Genomic DNA, 19,107 nt, shown 5'->3' on the forward strand with positions numbered 1-19,107 from the left:
ACTCTTTAGCAGGGTCTGTTCTGATAGAACAAGGGGAAAGGGTTTCAAACTGGAAGAGGGGAGATTGGGTATGAAGAAGTTGGTTCTTTATAGTAAGAGTAGTGAAGCAGTGGCACAGGTTGCCCAGAGAAGTGGTGGATGCCATGTCTCTGGAGACATCTGTAGGTGTCCCTGCTCATTGCAGAGGAGTTGGACTAGATGACCTTTCACAGTTTTTTCCAACTCATACCATTCTATGATTCTATGATTTCAGTAAGTTAATTCTGGCCACACTGTGCCCATAAACCATTATGTTATACCATCCTTACAAGCTGTAAAAGCTGAAGCAAGGATCTGCTTTTGTGGTACATGACCAGCTAAATTAACCTCCTGGCATAAGCCTGCAGTACTTCGTTATGCAAATAAAATCAAATTCTAGTCTCTAAACAACTGAGAGTTGTTTTTGGCTGATGTTGTGATCGTTAGGCATATTAAATGACAGGTATAATCAAAGTGATTTTTAGTGGTTCAGGTAGGTAGCTTGTATGTTAGTAACCCATTCAGCTTCCAACCCAGGTATGTCTCCAAGCTGCTAACAGTCATCCTTTGTGGATTATGTGCTGTACTTTGACCTCCCAGAGCTGCTTGCTTTTTCTGTAGACTTCAGACCTAAGATTCTTCTGTGCTCCCTTAATGTGTGCTCCTCATAAGCAATAAAACTGTGCCTCCTGCCTTAACTGCCTGCCTTTCTCAGCAGCCACACATCTCTGATCGCAGACTTCAGGTTTAGATGCCTTACTGTCTGAAGTACTTTACAATGAATGATCTACTGACTCTCTATCATCCTTAGAAAATGAAGTCTCAGAGAGAAGCCTGGTTCAAACCCTTTCCTTGTCAGCCTGTCAGGTGTCCCAGCTGGCAAGAAAAAGGTTGAAAATGCATATAGCAGTTTCCCAAAGAAGTACATCATTTGATACACTGGCAGCATAAAATACACAGAGCACATGCCTGCTGGAAAGGTTCTCCTGGCCCACATCCTTCTGGGGAGCTTTGCACATGTAGACACAGCCAATGGGGCAGAGACTGAAAGGGGCCTTCACATACAGCACTGGGGGCCTAGGTCTAGTAGAAGCATGGCTGTATTCATGTGATGTTGAGCACAGAAGACAAAATACATATAGCCTCTGGACAAAAATATGTGACAAAGCTGGTGGACTCGGGTGTTGTTCCCTATGAACACAGCCAAACTCTTTACAGACCTACTGACGCGATGCTCAGTGAAAATGGTGCCAAAAAATCTCAGAGCATCACTTGAGATAAATACAACCCCAGTGTTAATAATAATACCATTTGTTTTTATCATCACACTGTGTATTTTTGCAATATCTTTCACTGCATCTGGTCTGTATCAACTGTCTAGTAATTGAGTGTTGACAGTAAAATTATGTAAAATTAATTTTGACACTCTTTCTCTGAAGTGTCTGTTCTGTTCTTCTGTGTCCCTGGAATGAAATGTTTTGATACCAGTGATTTTCTTCAGAGAAAACAGCTCCCAAAGCTCCTGTTGCTACAATTCTATCTGCAATTCTGCTGAATGTGTCATTTCCTGGCTCTACCTCATCATCTGACTTCAGCTTGACAAGTTCATTGTGTTTTTTGAAGATCTTCTTCTATATTTTACCACTATTAAGAGGTCAGTTTTTGCTCACTTTAAAAATTTGACCAATGGTAATTTTATGGTATTCAAACCATGTAGCACGCACTAAGGAAAGCATCAAGAGTGCTCTTTGCCTATTGGAAAGAAAGCTGATAACGTATCTACTGAAGACATTACCAGATCATGTCCCATGAGCGGTTGCTTTACTTTTGCTTGATTGCTGAGAGCTAAATATTTTCAAGCAGATCATATTCATGAATGCATCATGCCTCACTATTTCATCTTGCCAAAGATTCATTAAAAATCTACTTAAAGCTCCCTTCCTAATTTATATCGCTTCTACGAGTTGCTTTGATTTGAGAAATCTCTTTTGCAAAAGGAAAGTCATCCATTGTTTGGACTTCAAACAGAAATGTAGGTGTTTAATTGGTGGATGTGGTTTTCATTATACTTTCCATCTCCACCACAAACTCTTTTCATAAATTGTGACAAGTCTGTTGGCAGCCTGCTGCATCAGACTGGAGGTAGCTGTCTTGATAAGCATGTCGCCCAGCTGAAGAAAAACATGAATTCCCTCCAACTTTGCTCAGAATTGCTAATTAGCTTAAAGGCAATGTCCTGAATTGGCACAGAAAACCACTGAGAGAAAGTCCTGGGGAGAAATGTGACTATAACTCAGTAGGGTATGGTAATATCTTAAAGGCTTTCTGGTTTATTGAAATCACACTAGCATCTCTGCTCTGTGTGTACTCCTTATTTACACACAAATGTAGTGATTTACAATCCAACGTAGTCTCTGGTTTCATTTCAATGCAGCCCATATCATGATGGTAAAGAAGGCTTATTTGCCAGAGAAAGCAAAAACAGTAATGTTTTCATTTTTGTAAAATCAGTTGCCCCGTCTTGCAGGTGTGAGATCATCTTTTCCTCTCAAATGAATGCAGAGGTGGGGGTAAAGCAAGCACTCATCTGGGCAGAGTTGCAATTCTGCGTCGCAATGGAGCTCATTCCTGCTCACATTCAGATTAAAGATAAATAAATAAATAAATAAAAACAAAAATCTTCCATTAGCAGAAGAAAACTCTGAGGATAGGAACAAATAGAAGAAACAGAACAGAAAGGGGAGGTCTAGCTTGAACCATTCTTGGATAACTTTGCATTCTTTCTGATATTTTCTTAACTTTTTAGCAATAGGATGGCTTGGGTAACAAGCAATTCTCTCACTGCTCAAAAATAATTTACATAGGAAAATGTTTAAATCTGCAAGAACTGACCTGACTCTGGGCCACATGAATCATGATAAAATAACTCACATAGAATTACAGAATCATAGAATCATTGAGGTTAGAAAAGACCACTAAGGTTGTCCAGTCCAACTATCAGCTCATCCCCACCATGCTCACTAACCATGTCCCTAAGTCTCACATATGCATTTCTTCAAAACCTCAAGACAGCACTGGGGAGAACAGTTGGCTTAACTGCCAAACTTGAAAATATTAAGTGGAAATGAAACAATCCCAGTTTTTCCAAAACAAAGACTTGGGAAAAGTCATTCACTGTTGACCTGAAATACCCTGTCCAGCCCCTGCACCCACCAGAGCCTCAGAGTCTGAAGCGTAAGAAAATCAAAAGAGAAGAAGAAAGCATCTGCAAAACCACTGCTACATCACCTTTCATTCAGGGCAGAGAGAAATCCTTGGTCCTCTGTAGTATCTCCACTTTTGAACATCCTCAGATATGGGGGAAGAATTGCAGTGTGGCTCCAGGCTCCAATCCCTGACCTCCTAGGGAGACCCTGACCACCACCACCCTTGGGATGGTCTTCACATATTCACAGCTCTTAAGCTAAAGCTCTCCAGAAAGACAGTGATGTACTCATGATGCCGATGCTCTGAGTTGATAAGAGCATTCACCTGACACCTACAAAACTTCCATGCAAAGAAATCAAATGCAAAATTAGATTTAAACTTGTAGGGTTTTGAGGTATAATTTGCAAAACTGCCTACACTGTCAGGAAGAGCACCTTTATGGGTGCACAGTTGTTTATATTCTCAGGATAATAGTCTAGTTTGAATGAGTATGGGCACAGTGAGAAACAATGCTCATGGTTTTAGTCTCCCACATGTGCCAATCCTCCAGGACGTGCCCTGGAAATTCTGATGTGAAGAGCCGAAGTCAGCAATTCTGCTGGGAATCCCAGGCAAGCCCATCGCAGCGGAAGCCTGACATCCAGAAGACCTGGAAACCAGCCAGTTTGTGCACAGCATGTCCATCCTGCATGCCTGCATTCAGGTGCATCAGATTTATTATGCATGTGCAGATCACCTGATTTATTACCACGGTTTATTACCAGGTGCAGCAAGGACAGCACATTCAGAATTTGTTGGATTTACTGCACATACATGGGACATCTGTGAGCACACAGACTTTTCTCCTGAGACTTCCGAGGAGGAAATACAGGATCCGTACTCAAACTTCTGGATTCACTTTGGTTCTGTACTTCTCTGAGTGCAGACAATGACTTCTGGGATAAGGCAAATGCAGCTACTTTAGCATACTCTTACAGCTATTGTGAGAAAACTTATTTGTACTTTCAATCCTCAGGAGGCAACTGTGAGAACATAAAGGTGAACTAGCAGCATTTCAATAGAGCTAGCCTGTTCCTGTTCCACGGTGCAGATCCATTAGCACCTAATGAGTTACAATGACATGAGCTTTAACAGATGACTTTTCTTCCGCCAACCAAATTACAGTAAAAGCAGCACTGAAATTTTATTAGCTGATTTTGCATTTGAATATGAGTTGAGGAAAAGAGAGCACCTGAGTTACATATTTGCTCAGAAATTAGATTTCCATTTTCTTTTGAACAGAAAAGAATGTATGAGAGGTGTGTTTCCAATTCATTTCTAAAACTGGGAATTTGTGTGCATTGTACTGCTATCCAGGTGCAGCTACAGGACTCTGATCTGAAGCAGCAGTACTGCAGTGGTACTCCATAGGACTACTGCAAGAAGTATGTTTAATTAGTTCCCACTAGTGCCACGTGTATTCTGATGATGCCCTGAATAATACCCAATAGTTATTACCGTTTCAGTAAGCTCAGCCCTAAGGAGTTACCTTCAACACCAGTCCACAGAGGCTGTCCTATGATATTTTGCAGGTTGCAGCATCGTGTACACAGAGGTGCCATTTATTTATGTAATTTGATAGAGTAAGGGATGGCTCACATGCTCTCATTGCCTTTGATCTCATATGACCTCAAGCTCCAATCTTCCCACAGATAACTCCACGGCACTGAGATACACAATACTGCACCAGGAAATCCTGAAGAAACCATGGTAGGGAGGTTGGAACTAGATAACCTTTAAGGTCCCTTCCAACTCAAATCAAAGCTGTAACTTTTACCTGTTTGGATCACTGCAGCCCTGAACTACAGTGAGTAACTGACTGTCACTTAACAAACCCATCTACTGGGAGCTTTGCTAAGGACCATTTTGCTGCTGCTATGTGAATGTCAACTTGCATGCTTGGACTTCATAACAGAGGACCAGCTCTAGCTGGAACGCTGCAGCAAACAGCATTTCCTAGGCAGGATACTCTGACTATGCCCCTTTTTCTTTACAGCTCTTCACCAGCTCCCACACGACCTCATGACCAAGGACCTACAATTAGGAAACATTATTACAAAAATGCATTACAGAAAATCTGTCCCTGTTCTTCAGTTGGCCCATTCGGGCAATTCACTCTCCAAGTTCCCAGCTAACACCTTCAGGCTATCCTTATGGTGTCACTCATGCTTAGGAGAAAAACCTTGTAAACATGCACAAAATCACATTGTTGTTCCTTTTGAGGTTGTTGCTTAGAAAGTCCTGTTTCTTCCCATCATGCCCCCTATCCAGCATCTGGCAGCACTGTCAGGATGGTGGCTTGCTGTGACCACTGTTTGTTTGGCTGATTATAACGCTCCCAATCTTTCTTTCCTGACCAGTTTTGCCTATATTCATAATGGTCTTTTGTCTTCCAATTTGTCTGTAAAGTTTTTGATCCCACAACCAGCTTTTTGCTCTGCACAGCACCAAGCGCAGGAAATCATAGAGTCATAGAATCATAGAACCATAGAATCATAGAATCATGGAATCATAGAATGGCTTGGGTTGAAAAGAATTATAATGATCATCTAGTTTCAACCCTCCTGCTATGTGCAGGGTCACAATGGTGATGCAGTAACAGCAACGGGCAGAAGGGTAAAATATCACTTACTGCCCTCTCCTGCAGAGCACAGACCATTTCAGTTCCTCTGTGAAATGCAGGTTACAACAGGGATGTGAGCAGTTTCAGTATTGTTTCTGCTGGAGCGAAGATTTAAGCTGTTTGTTTTTTCTTCTGGAAACCTTCAGTGCAGTTTAAATTCAAATTATCCATGCTCCGCTATTAACCACAACTTTTTATTATTTTACCATTTTCCTTTTATCCTTCTTCTCTTTAACCCAAGTGATAATTTTTATATATATATATATATATATATATATATATATTTAGCTATAGGTTACTTTGCTGTGAGTGTGTCAGAGAACTCATTTTTCTAGTTCCTTTGACAAACCTGACATCTTGCAGCTGTTACACATCTTGTTTCAATTACATCTCCAGATAAAAAGAATTCTTAAAGCCCTAGGGCTACAGATGGCTTCCTGGTGAGGGGTTAATTCCAACTTTGGTTTAAAGCCTTTTTGGTGGTCACTATTCTTCAGCAGTTCTCTTCAGCCTTCTCTTATGCCCTTCCCTCCTCGCTTCCAATCTGTCTGCCTCTCACAGTCTAACCCCACTCCTCCCAGGTCATTGGGATAAGAAGATTCGGAGCACCAGCATCCATTCCTGCCTGTTCCCGCCCAGAGATGCCTGGAAGAGAGTGAGCTATCTGCCGCTTGAACCTTATCTCCACACATCATACAGGCAGCTTACAGCAGGGCACAGCTGAAAGAGCACAAATCAGCACAGTGACAACTCAGACCACCGCTAATCCCTCATAAATTCTGGGCTGCCCCACAGACTTGGGAAGCTCTTGACAACTGGTGATGCTCTCAGCATCTGGCAAACCACTTGTGTCTAATTGGGTACCCTGAGATATTTATACTGTGCTTAATGGTTACAGAAGAGATTGATCACCCTATTCTTGGTATCTATCCAAAAAGGGTATATAAAATCCTTTGATCTTGCTAAGGCAGCAAAACATGTCTAACCATCAGTTATGTAAAGGTGGTTGTTATTAATTTGAATACTGCACAGAGACGAAAGAACAGAAGTACCATATAATGAGATATATTAAGACTACAAAAGAATTAAGTGAAGCCGTTATGTTATGAATCATGATTTTATTGTTTAGCAGTCAGCTCTTGATGTAATTCAGATAATAATGAATGGGCTAATTCCTTCCACCTTTATTCAAGCAAAACTTCCATTGACTTCAAAGAGAAAGTTGTCCAAGTCAGGACTACAAATTGCAGCATCTATCCCATTATTTGTAAATGCTTTTTGGAATAGAAAGTGTTTCTTTATAATGGGCTATCGCCAATAACAGTAACATTTACATAATAGAAATCTCCTACCTAAGTGTCTTTCGTGTTCAAAAAAGACTTTTAATTCCTATTGCAAACTGCCGTATTAAAAGTTCCTCTGCAAACCCTAATGTTTATTAAGGCATAGGAATGTATGGAATTTCACAGTTCCATTTTGATCATCTTTCCTTCTGCTCAACACTTTTCATTTCATTTTACCATACTTTTTATTTTTTTCCCCCTCAGGAGAACATGTTATTTATTGATTATTAGCAGAGAGATGATTTATCATTGCAAATATTTCTCTTTTTCATAGAAAACAAGGTGCCAAAATGGAAAAATGTGCTAAGCCTTGTTACATTTTAACAGATGCCAGAAGTACTTGAGGAAACAAATGAATAAACACTCATGTATCACCCTTTCTCTCACTCTATAGTTCTATGTATACATTAGCATCCAACATAACATGTCAGATTGGTACCATTAAGTAATTCTTAAAATAGAAGCTCAAACCTTGAAAAATGTGCTTAAGTGTAATATTTTGTTTTGATCAGGGCAGGACTTCTCAGGTTTTTGAAAAGGTCTCTTCTTCTCCGATTATAAAGTATGCACCTCCATCTGGAACTTATTTTGATACTGTTGCTTCAGAAAAGCACACGGAACAATGGATGGGCATTACTTGACTGTTTTAAATTGAAATTAATTAATTATGAAACAGCTGCAATAGTCTAAATTACTAATTTCCCCTTTCAGTGAGAATGAATTTACAGGCATTGGCAAAGCATTCAAAAATAAAGGCAGAGACTAGAAAGTCTGTAAGAAGGGAAGTTATGTAGAATTGTCTATGATCTGTATTTCAAGAAAGTAAATAATTAATAGCTATGAGGAAGCATATTAGAGATTGCTCTTTCTATTATACAGTCATATCGAGCAGTAAAATAATGCTTTAAATCTCAACAACAAATGTAGCACAGGACTTGGTATAGTTTACCTTCCCAGATAATCATTTTTTCAGCTGAAAACAGCAATTTTTTTCACATTACAACCAGGCTGTGAGTTGAAAGAAGCTCCTCAGTCATTTAGTCAAGACAGATGAGCAATGAGTGTTAGAAAAGCTACTAAGGCATCAAAAGATCTACAGTCAAGGCCATTAAAGACTAGCTAATCTGCTCTAGTTCTAATTCTCCTCTAATGGGTTTCCTTAAATGTGCTTTATATCAGCTGTAATTAGTTCAAGATACTGCTACTTCTAAGAACAACAAAAAAAAAGGTTGCATTTCTACCACCATAGTATGTAATCATGTTCACACAGCCATGCACCCGGGCGAGGAGGTTCTTGAAGAGTGTTGTAAAAGACACCTTGCTTGGATCTACAAAAGCCAACGTGCATCTGCAGAAACTGCATTTTTTTATACTTTCCTTTCAAGGGCTTATCTCATTGCCATTTTACCTCAGATGCTGCAGAATCAACTGAAGTAAATAGGCAGAAATACATTAACACACACATATTGGAAATACGTACACTTTTCCTTCCAATGCTATGATACTGGAATATCATAATTGGATACTGGAATTTCATAATCAGAAATAATCAAGAAAAAATGTAAACTCCCGTGGCCCTTTTGGAGCGATCTATGCAATGAAAAGGGGTAGAGAACTATAAGCTAGCTGCAAACATGTTGCTATATCCAAACACGCAAGGCAATGTGGTAATACTAATTCAGATCAGTTGGGATCATGGTGGCTTTCTTGCAGGGTGCCTAAATAAATGGAATAGCACACAATCTCCTTTTGTACTAAGAAATTCCTGTCAGCCTTCAAACCTAACCACAAACAAAGCACATTGTAACATTAATTTACTCTTTAAACTGGTGACATTTAGCTAACTCAAGGTCATCATCCTGGAGAAAATGTTATACTCCCCTTGCCAAACAAAAATGAAAAAAAGCACACTTAGCTTTTATTGTTACTTTGTCCTTTAAAAACAGTTGATGACATGACAGGTTCCCTTGCTGACTGCTTCAGAAACAAAAAAATGTAAAAATGTTTCTTCTATTGGATGCATACCAACAGCATTGTCTTCTCTAAAGCATCTCTGACAACACAATTCATTCATTTGTTCTGGATCGAGCTTCAAGCATCTACTGCACTTGCTGTGCTAAGACAGAATACATTGCTAAGACACAGATACATTGAAATTATGTCATTCCCTCCCATAATCCACAGACCCGAGAGCTGAACCTTTGCGGTCAGTCAGAAGAAGTTGATGACAAAGGAAGAATCTACCTTCTCTCGCTGCACTGCTAGCAGGTAGGCACTATCCAGCAATAGCAGAACAAAATTCAAACCCACGTTGAGGAGGATTAGGATATCTGCCAATGCCCATGCCTCAGAACAGCCTCTCCAAAACCTTCACAGAGACCAAAGCAAGTTTAGAAACAGGGAGACGGATGGTAGGAGGGCATGGCTGATAAGACTTTAAATCAGATGCCTACAAATACATACTTCACCAATGTTTCTCCCTCCTGTCCCGCTCATCTGTCATACATGCAGTAAGAATTGATCACCCCTCAAAGCAATCAAAACATACGCAGTGTAAGAGGATACTGCCTGCGTCCTCTATTTGTCCAGTCTTGCCATTCAGTCAAATGAGGCTGAGCCACAAAGGACCCTTTCTTTGGTCCCAAAGATGTGAAAACAACCACACGGAAAGACTGGGTTACATTAAGAAGTTGTGTGGCTTTGTCAAATACAACCCTCTTGTTTTCAGTTTTAAATACTTGCAGTTGTGGGTCATCTTTATTGAGAAACAAAGCACGGCAACAAAAAGCTTCTTAGCAGAGATTTCTGGTCTCCCCTGCACAATTTTAAGTGTTTCCTGACTGCTGAGGCCACCGCTGCTGCATTGGAACTAATTTATTTAAGAAAAAACGAACGTAAAGGATCTCTGAGGATAAGTTTAAATTGCATTCCAACTGTCACATTTCCCAAGATACACCATATCCTGGCACTTGGTACGTGCGTGCAGGTTAACATCTTCCTAAGAGAATAAAATGCAGTCAACTTAAGTCACTAACACATACTTTTTGTTTGTTTAAGGTACTGGAAAAGCTGAGATACCAAGCTGTAAGAGAGGAACACAAGTAGCTCTTTCATGCATTTTTACCTCTGCAAAGACATAGAAAATGTTTAGCACAGTATGTTAATAGGTGCCATTGTGTTCATTTAACCGCTGTTACACTTCATTCACTCTTTCTCCTAAGTATGAATTCATTGCTACCCACAAATTATTTGGAAATTATGTAGGTTATTACCTGAGTATTCAACTACAAGTGTCCATTTTGGCTCTCCTGAGACCTTAGGCAGCGGCAGCAAGTGCAATCAGTGTCCTAACATTGATTTTAGCAGACAGAAGATCAGTTAGTGGCCCCACTGGTAATGTTGCAAACACTCTTCCATATATGGCTGATTTGCTCACTTTTTTCAGATGTTTAATGGAACAGTGCTTTTCAGCCACCCAACAGTATTTGCAGAGCATTTGCTTTCTGAATAAACATGCAGCTTCCACTAGAAAACAGCAGAAAGTTTTGAAAGCCAGTGCAAGATGATCAGATAAACCACCCCAAACACACAGCAAAGTGGGAATCGACTCCTGACCCCACGGTCCCTTTGGGTTGGATTCCCAGCAGGAACACCTGGGCAGGAAGGTGGCATAGCAATAAAGTCAGCAAGGCTGAGATGGGCCCCTGTGGGCTCCCCAGCAGACGGCAGCCATGAAGGCAGCCTTGGGCATGGCAATTCCCACAAAGCAGCAGGGCAGAGCTGCCACAGGGACGATCTTGTTCCAAACAAAGGAAGCTGACAGCTTTCCTCGCCTCTACTTTCAGTTTTTCACAAAGCAACTTGTAGTTTTCAGCTGGAATTAGCCTTACAGCTAACCAGCCCATGCACAAAGACATTGTCTCTGGGGCTCTTGGAAATTACAATTTTTTTGATATCTCATTTTGTGAGGATGTCACTTCCAAGTTATTATTTGTTCACTGTTAGGTGAGATACGTACCACCTCAGACAGAATTTAACCTCCCTGTTTCCTAGCTGTAGTTAATGTAATTTTTTCTTCATTTCTATTGATTTTCTTTTATAACTGCTATTGTTAATAAAGTTATAACCAGTCTTTCAGATATCTCTGAACATATGTTGTGAATAATTGCTGGAATTCTTTTTATCCATGCTTTGTTGTTTCATAGTCATAAATATGACTAGGAAATGGATTAATTCATTACACGAGGTTAAAAACCTTGCAATTAAGCAGTTGCTTTTTAATGACGGTGTTACAGAGATGAGTATGATGTTGCTCCTAATATATGGATGACAGGAAAGATGTGCCCATAACCTCTATTGCTTCTGTGTCTTTTTCTTTTTTTTCCCCTTCATAGCTCATATATCTCCTCCACTAGCTTTAATAAACCTGGTATTTTCCTCAGAATTTTCACACTGAATGTGAAATGTGGTGGTGGTGATGGGTTGATGGTTGGACTGGGTGATCTAAATGGTCATTCCAACCATAAAGATTCTGTGATTCTAAATGCTGCACGCACTTCACATCTTCTCTGGAATTGCCTTCCAATAATCTCAGGAGGTTTCTGCCTCAGCTTTTCATGGACAACACATCAAACACAAATCTGCAAGTCCATCAGGAAAGACCAAGAAGCTGTTAGCTTCATGCTTCAAATATGGGCACCTGTGGGCTTGAGTGTTCAAGGCCCTCAATGGAGAGATGCTAAAGCAGATTCACTGTAGCACTGATGTATCCACATCTCATTGATCAGGGGGGAAAAAAAAGAAAAAAAAAAGAAAAAAAAAAGCATTAAGAAAAAATAATCCTAAAACAAGGCTACTGAGCATACTGTAAATCAGAGATAATAAGCCAGATCTTCATCTGATACAAAACATCAAAGCTTCTGGACTCAGTGGAGCTCTATGGGCTTATATCAAATGAGGATGTGGTACGTCACATCCAGCAACTGAGAGCTCACATGGTCCTACAGGCGTATTTTTAAGATTATACAGCTGATGCTTATAAGTACTATGGCCATGAAACAGCTTGCTGTTATTATTTATACTTATTATGTTTAGCACATACAATTTATTCAGTGCTGTACTGAAAAAAATAAAAAATAAAAAAAATCAAACAATAAAAGCAATTCCTGACCCAAAGGGCTTACAGCCTGAAAAACAGGCATCAGGAGTAAGGAACATGCTGTGAAAACAAGAGAAGGGAACAGCCAATAGTTATTACGCTTGTTATTGTTTGCTCATGATGTACAATCATCACAGGAAGAGCAAATTTTTAGCTGGGATCTTGGCGAGGGGAAGGTGGTAACCATCAGTTGACCCTGGGAGGAAAGCAGAACAGAAAGCACCACAGAGATGGAGACAATAAGGAGACAAATGAGATTTCAGGGTTACAGGTAGAAAGGGGCCAAGAGGTAAAAGAAATAAGGGACAAAGTCCAGGACATAGGCTAGAATAGAGCTGTAAAAGAGATGGGACATAAAAGCAGGCACGTAAGTATTTTTTTGTGAGAGGGAGGTATCATGGCTGTGTGCTGTCTATACATGGGCGGCCTCTTACCCCACTGTGACAACGACTTGAGTGACACCTTCACCTCAAAAAGAAATCACTGCTTACTGTGATCCAAAAACAAACATCTGGATATTCTGCTTTGGCTGAAGAAGCATTTGTGGAACTTGCTTTCTAGAACTGTCTCTATTAGACACCGCAAAACACGAAATAAAAGTCTTGATTTAGACAAATACAAAATGTAGCGACTAAAAGCTAGACAACCCGGGATCAAGAAATTACAAAAGGTTCATTTATAAGAGCGCTGGATGTCTGGCCACTTTTTGTTAATAGCAACTTCCAAACAAAACTCTCATTGACTTCAAATGGAGCAGGAACAGACCCAAAGATAGCAAATGAGCCAGTAACTCGATACGTGGTCTGTACGACACACCGGGCCACCTTACGCTGTGGCATTTGATATTGATTGCAGCTTGGTAGCTCTACAGCTATACCTTTTTTTTTTTAAACACAACTATCCAACCTCTACAGAACTGATGCTCGCTCAGAATATCTAGAATTACCAGTGCCAAAAATACACTGATTACGTACGTGGCTTCTTCTACCTAAACATTGTTTTGTTAATGGCTAACATATCACACTCAGAATTAGCTTCTTGTTTGACACGACACAGTCAGGAGTTAAATAAATCTGCAAATTGTTTTTAATGAATGGGAAAAACTTCATTCTATGCATCTGTCTGACACAGGTGTTGAGGAAGGGGACACATCACCCATGGGTCTTCACCAGGGCTGGCCGTGCACTGAGCCCAAGCACACAGTTAAGGGCCTGGCTGAATTTTGGTGTAGGGTTGTTAAATAAAGCAAATAACAATGCGAATGCCTACAATACTGAACCACTCCTCATGTCCTTTGGTCTCCTCATTCGCTGTTTTCCAGCACATGCAATATGTTTTACTGCTAGTGGAGATTTTTCATCTCTTGTTTGGTGTAAACGAACACAAAATTATGACATTATGACACCCATCCTCCAGTCTGGACAAATCAGACAACGCATATTGGATACAAATAAAAAGAGAAACAGGAGGCGTGTGGGGCTGTGTGTTTGGGACAGACACGTTACTCAGAGGTCACAAAGCCCCAAGTGATGTTGGTTTGACCACCTCAAAAAAATAAAGAGCTTACCACATGGAAATGGGTTTTGTTTATGCCACAGATTTGTGTATTCTGATGAATTTTCTATTTGAGATGGTACTCATCCATCACTATCTGAATTACTGTAGTTTACTGGGAAGCGGAAGTGTTAATGGCACAAATAAAACCCAGGGAAAGTGCTCCTTAGCAGAGAAGAGCTTACAGTATTCTCCCATTTCACTTCACTGGTTAAAGGCTGTCTTACAGCCCTGACACAACACATTATTACATTTTCGATGTTACGGCAGAGTGAAAGACATAGCACGTATTAATTGGAAAGCGAATTCATTAACGGCATAAAAGTAACAATCAATGAGAATTGATCGGCGTGCTTCTGTTCATCTGGAAACCCTTTCCACACCCTTTTGATTTTCCAAGAATATACCGAATAATAATAATAATAATAATAATAATAATAACACTTGAGAAGACCGCGTTAATATTTAATTACTGTACACTTAAGCAAAACGTTCACCAAATACTGCAGAAAGTGGATTTTCAGTCATCAGTTAAGCGCACAGATTGTCATTATAGCTACATTCCAAAGAATAAAGGACAACATTCATTCTTGCTGCAGAGAAAATTAAGTCTCTTAAGTGCCTCTCTTTGCTGCGGAGCACTTGCTTGTTATCTTTGTGCTATATTTTATTTTCCTTTTTGGTCACACGGCACCCACTCAGGTGCAGCTGCTCCTTGACACCATCTCTCTAAGTTTTCACTGCCTTTTGTTGGTTTCTCTTTCAATTCAATTGGTGCCACTTTCAAAGTGACTGTTTGGAAACATGCACCAAAACAACTGCTTTGTGGCAGACCCTCCCTGTCTGTGATCTTGGATGTTCCAACCCAAGGCCACGGAGCAGAAGCCTACAAATCCCGAGTTGAAGCCCCTGACCTTCTTGCTCAGTATCTGGGGGCCCACCCTCTGTTACAGGGGTGAGAGCTCAGGAAGGAGCGTGGGCCTGCTGCTGCGCAGCGGCTTTTAACTGCGATCTGAAGCCCTTCTGCTGAACCCTGCTTCTGAACAGCAACAACAGAAGGAAAGCAAACAGATAAAAAAATCTATTAAAGCACAGGATCACTCCTAACACCAATACTGACATTTCTAAGCGTGTCCCTTAGCTGGGAGATGGTTGATGTCTCTTTGGGCTCACACCTGATTTTTGTGGCTACTGTGGTCATTTCCGAGTGCTCCCACAACATCCAAAAAACATGCTCAAGGGGTCATAGAGGAGCAGACCCAAAGCCCTGGCTCTCCAGAGACACACTGCTGGCTTTTCAAATTCAGTACTCACTTCAACAGCTAGCTCAGGGAATGGATGGTGAACGTCCTCATGCTTTGGCTGGGAAAAAGCAAATCGCTCCAAAGTTCATCTTCATTCAACAAGAAAGGGAAAAGCATTTGAATGCATAAAGGTATTATTTCCTCTGCTCTCATTTAGTAGAAACCCCACATAACTTAATTGTTAAACTGTGCATATGGACCGAAAGCTTAAAATCAGATCTGTGACAAACACTGTGCGTGGCATATAAACCGAACATTGGTATTTATAACTGAAACGAGGACATAACCTTAACTCGTGTCGCAGGCAGAAAGGCTGTAATTAAAAACTTTTATGGGGCAGTAACTAATTTTGCATGATAGGCGCTCTTTTCAAGTTCCCACCGCAATATAAAGTTTTATGGGCCGCCCGCTATCAGCGCGCAGTGGCGTTACTCAGCCCCAGCGGCTCTCCCACTCCCGAGGGCTTTGGCAGGGAGCAGCTCCACGCTGGGGTCTGTGACACCTGCCCCGCGGGGACAACGCGCCCGCCGACACATGGGGATCCCGCAACGCGTGGCAATACATCACAACACGAATAAGAGAAACGCACGGCCGTGATTTGGGGCAGAACTCCACACCTCTACCCCCCCACTCTCCTCCCCCCAAACCCCTTTCCCTCACAGCGCGCACCCCGCCGGCACCCGGCAGCTGCTCCGGCAGTTGCGGGGGGGGGGGAACAGTGGGGGGTAGGCAGCGCTTCCCACCTCTGCCGCTAATGACATTTCTAGAAATGGGCTCCCCCCTCCCGCAGACGGGGGGGCGCGGGGGAGGTCAAGGGCACGCGGTGCAGGGGGCCAGGGAGGCAGGGAGCGAAGCACTGAGAGCAGCCAAGCTGGGGGAAAGGGGAGTGCGGGAGGGACGGGGGTGTCTGCGGCACTAGGAATGATTTGGGGGTGCAGCCGACGGGGAGGGGGCATCCTCCTGGAGGGGAGCGAGCGGTAGGGGGTCTCCCGGGGTGCTGCACCCCTCGTGCTGAAGCCCCTCCGGTGATGCCTTCCCTCCCCACCCCCCCACCGAGACGATGCACCCTAGTGGTGCAGCACCCCGCGTTTATCGCTGCCCTCCCGCTAAACGCACCGCCGCCCCCAAATGATCTCAGCCCCCGATGGCTGCACACCTCCGGTGAGCGCGCACCCCTCGCTCTGGTTCCATTCCCCTCCGCCCATCCCGTGTCCCCCCAGCCCGTACCCGCCGCTTACCACAGCGAGTCCAGGTCCCACTCCTGGAGCAGAGCTAAGTCGAAGCTGTCCATGGTGAGCTCAGCTCAGCTCAGCTCAGCTCAGCTCAGCGCCGCTGCGCCGCAGCCGCCCGGCGTCCGGGACGCATCCCGACTGCACGGCGGGCGGGGACACCCCCCTCCTCGCCACCTGCCCCCGCTTTCCAAACAGAAAGGAACAAATTAAATAATAATAATAATTAAATAATAGTATTTATATTGGGGAAAAAAAAAAAAAAAAAAAAAAAAGATCGTGACACCGCTCGTTTGGAAGCGGCGCGGCGCGGCTCGGCTCGGCTCGGCCGCCGTGCTCCGCTCCCGCCCCGCTCCGCTCCCCCCCGCACCTCCTTCCTCCCTCCCTCCCTTCTGCGCGCCGAGAGCGCGGCCGAGGCGGCGCCCGCCCCGCGCACGCTGCGCCCGCGCAGAGTCCGCGCAGCGCCCGCCCGGCGCGGGGGGGCGGGCCCAGGCTCGGCACTTGGTGACAACTTGCACTCGGGGCACGGTCGGGTTTTTTGGGGTTCTCACGCGTGCCCTCGTGCTGTGCCGTGGGTTGCACCTGTGCGAAGCGCAGCACCTACGGGTTGCGTCTACGTACAGTCCGCGCAAATGTGCGCGGTGGGTCGAGACCCGCGTTATGCACGGGTCCTTTAGACGCGGTGATGGGTGGTTGGGCATAGAGGTGCCGGTGGAGGGGGCGATGCGTTTCGAACGCTTCCCGTATCATCGGGCTTTTTGGTTGCCGGAGAAGTGCCGTGTCATCGCAGAAGAGAGAAACAATGTGCAGACGCGCTCCGAGGGAAAGGCTCGAAACCGGCACGGCTCTCCGAAAGCCCTCAGAACCCTGAGCCGCTCCGGAGCTGCCTCGATGCCTTCGCACAGCCAGGGCGCTGCTGCCTCCTACTGCCGGCACTGCCCGGCCCCGCTCCTGGCACGCGGCACGGGGAGGGCTGCGGTATCGGGGCAGCCGCCTGGCAGAGATGAGAAGGGAAAAAGCGGGGCAACGTCGATAGAGCCGCCTAGAAACAGCCTTTGCTGTCGGCTGAGGGAGGGCTTAGAGGGGCTGATGAAATTCCCCGTGCAATATTTAAAAAGGCTGCTCTGAAAGTAATGCCTCCTGTTTGATTCTTTCGGCCCACGGTGACACAGGCAGATGTTGGTGGGATGGCAGTAGAGGTTGAACGTTCCCGCCAACATCCCGTTGTATGTTGTTGCCGTGCGACAGATGGCAGCAGAGGGGCGGTCTGACACAATGGTGTCTGACATGGAAGTGTGGATGGAGCAAAGGTGTGTCACTGAGTTCCTCCATCCGGAAAACAGTGGGACCCATTGAGATTCATCAGTTCTGAACAGTTATTGAAATCAAACAAGGAAAAGTTGAACTGCGTGGGTAACATTTTTCTAGCGACAACACTGTCGTAACAGCTACGAAACAGTAGGTCACCTCCAGTGGTGCAGACACTTACAAGCATAGCTTGTAAGCTCTTATTCAACACTGGTGAAAATGCATGGCTAATGGTGCTGGCTGTGTTGAAAAAGAACACTTTGTTCCTGAGAATTTGCTCTGTCGAACAGTGCTGTGGTACACTTTGTTTCTGTTGTAGTCTCCATTGAAATAAATAGGAGGCATTATTTTTGGAGTGACCTACACACTTACGTGTGAAGAAGCAAGGGCAGCCTACTGACACTGACCTTAAGCATGTCCCACCCTGTAACACCCTGCACATTCTAAGTGACATTTTCTAGCCCATGTTGCAGCATGAGTCCTTCCACAGAGCCCCAGCATGCATGCTGATCTGTGGCTAAGCTGAAATCCCCCTTAAAGGGGAATTGAAAGTGGGAGGTTTGGGCTGCCATTGTGAACCAAATCAATAGAGGGAGACCCCTCTGCATCAGTGGTGGAGTTGGTCCTGGGTCCTTCTGTGATGGCACTTTACAGACCCAACAGAGACTTGGGAGGGACATTCTGTGAGCTAAATTCATCCTCCAAACCAAGTTCAATATGAAAAGGAGACAAACAGCATCAGCAGCACTGAGTGAGTTAATTTTCAGACAGCAATACATAACAGTAGTGACATAGGCAGCATGTTTTATGTTTTTAATATGTTTTAACACATGAGGTTTTTTATTTTTGTTTTGTTTTTTGCACGTCTTGCATGTATATTGTTATTGTTGTGTTCTTTCCCATCATGACCATGTTTCTCTTCTCAGGCAGAACACAGTACATCAACACTAACTGCATTGAAATTAATATCATCTGAAGATCACTGTTTAGCTGCCCAGAGCTGATTGGGTTGGGTTGGGTTGGAAAGGACCATCCAATCCAGCCTTTAGCACCTCCAGGGATGGGACACCCACAGCTTCTCGGGGCAGCCTGTGCCAGAGCGTAACTACCCTCTAAATAAAGGATTTCTTCCTAACATCTAACCCAAACCTCCCCTCTTTTAGTCTGAAACCATCATCTCTATCTGCGGGACTTGGCAGTGTGATATTCAGCTCGTGCAGGGAGCAAGGCCTGCTTCCTCAGGAATGCATGGTACTGTATAAATAAAAATAAGCTATGTGCTATTTAACACTGCTCATTGTGCATATATTTTTAATGAATCATG

The 19,107-nt window shown here is 43.4% G+C and overlaps 1 protein-coding gene across 6 annotated transcripts in view; it reads right to left on the bottom strand.

The window, feature by feature from the left end:
• AFF3 (ALF transcription elongation factor 3) overlaps positions 1-16,665 on the bottom strand; it is a 323,793-nt gene extending 307,128 nt beyond the window's left edge. For 5 of the 6 annotated variants that reach the window (XM_048961353.1, XM_048961342.1, XM_048961324.1 and 2 more), the window contains exon 1: positions 16,485-16,665. In XM_048961353.1, coding sequence (XP_048817310.1) covers positions 16,485-16,537 — 53 coding nt within the window. In that variant the 5' untranslated portion in view covers positions 16,538-16,665. Of the gene's footprint in view, positions 1-15,256; positions 15,336-16,484 lie in introns of all 6 variants that reach the window. The other variant, XM_048961364.1, reaches the window with a different exon arrangement.
• Between the last annotated feature and the right edge of the window lie 2,442 nt (positions 16,666-19,107).

The sequence above is a fragment of the Lagopus muta genome, chromosome 1 (assembly GCF_023343835.1).
Source record: "Lagopus muta isolate bLagMut1 chromosome 1, bLagMut1 primary, whole genome shotgun sequence".
Taxonomy (NCBI): Eukaryota; Metazoa; Chordata; class Aves; order Galliformes; family Phasianidae; genus Lagopus; species Lagopus muta.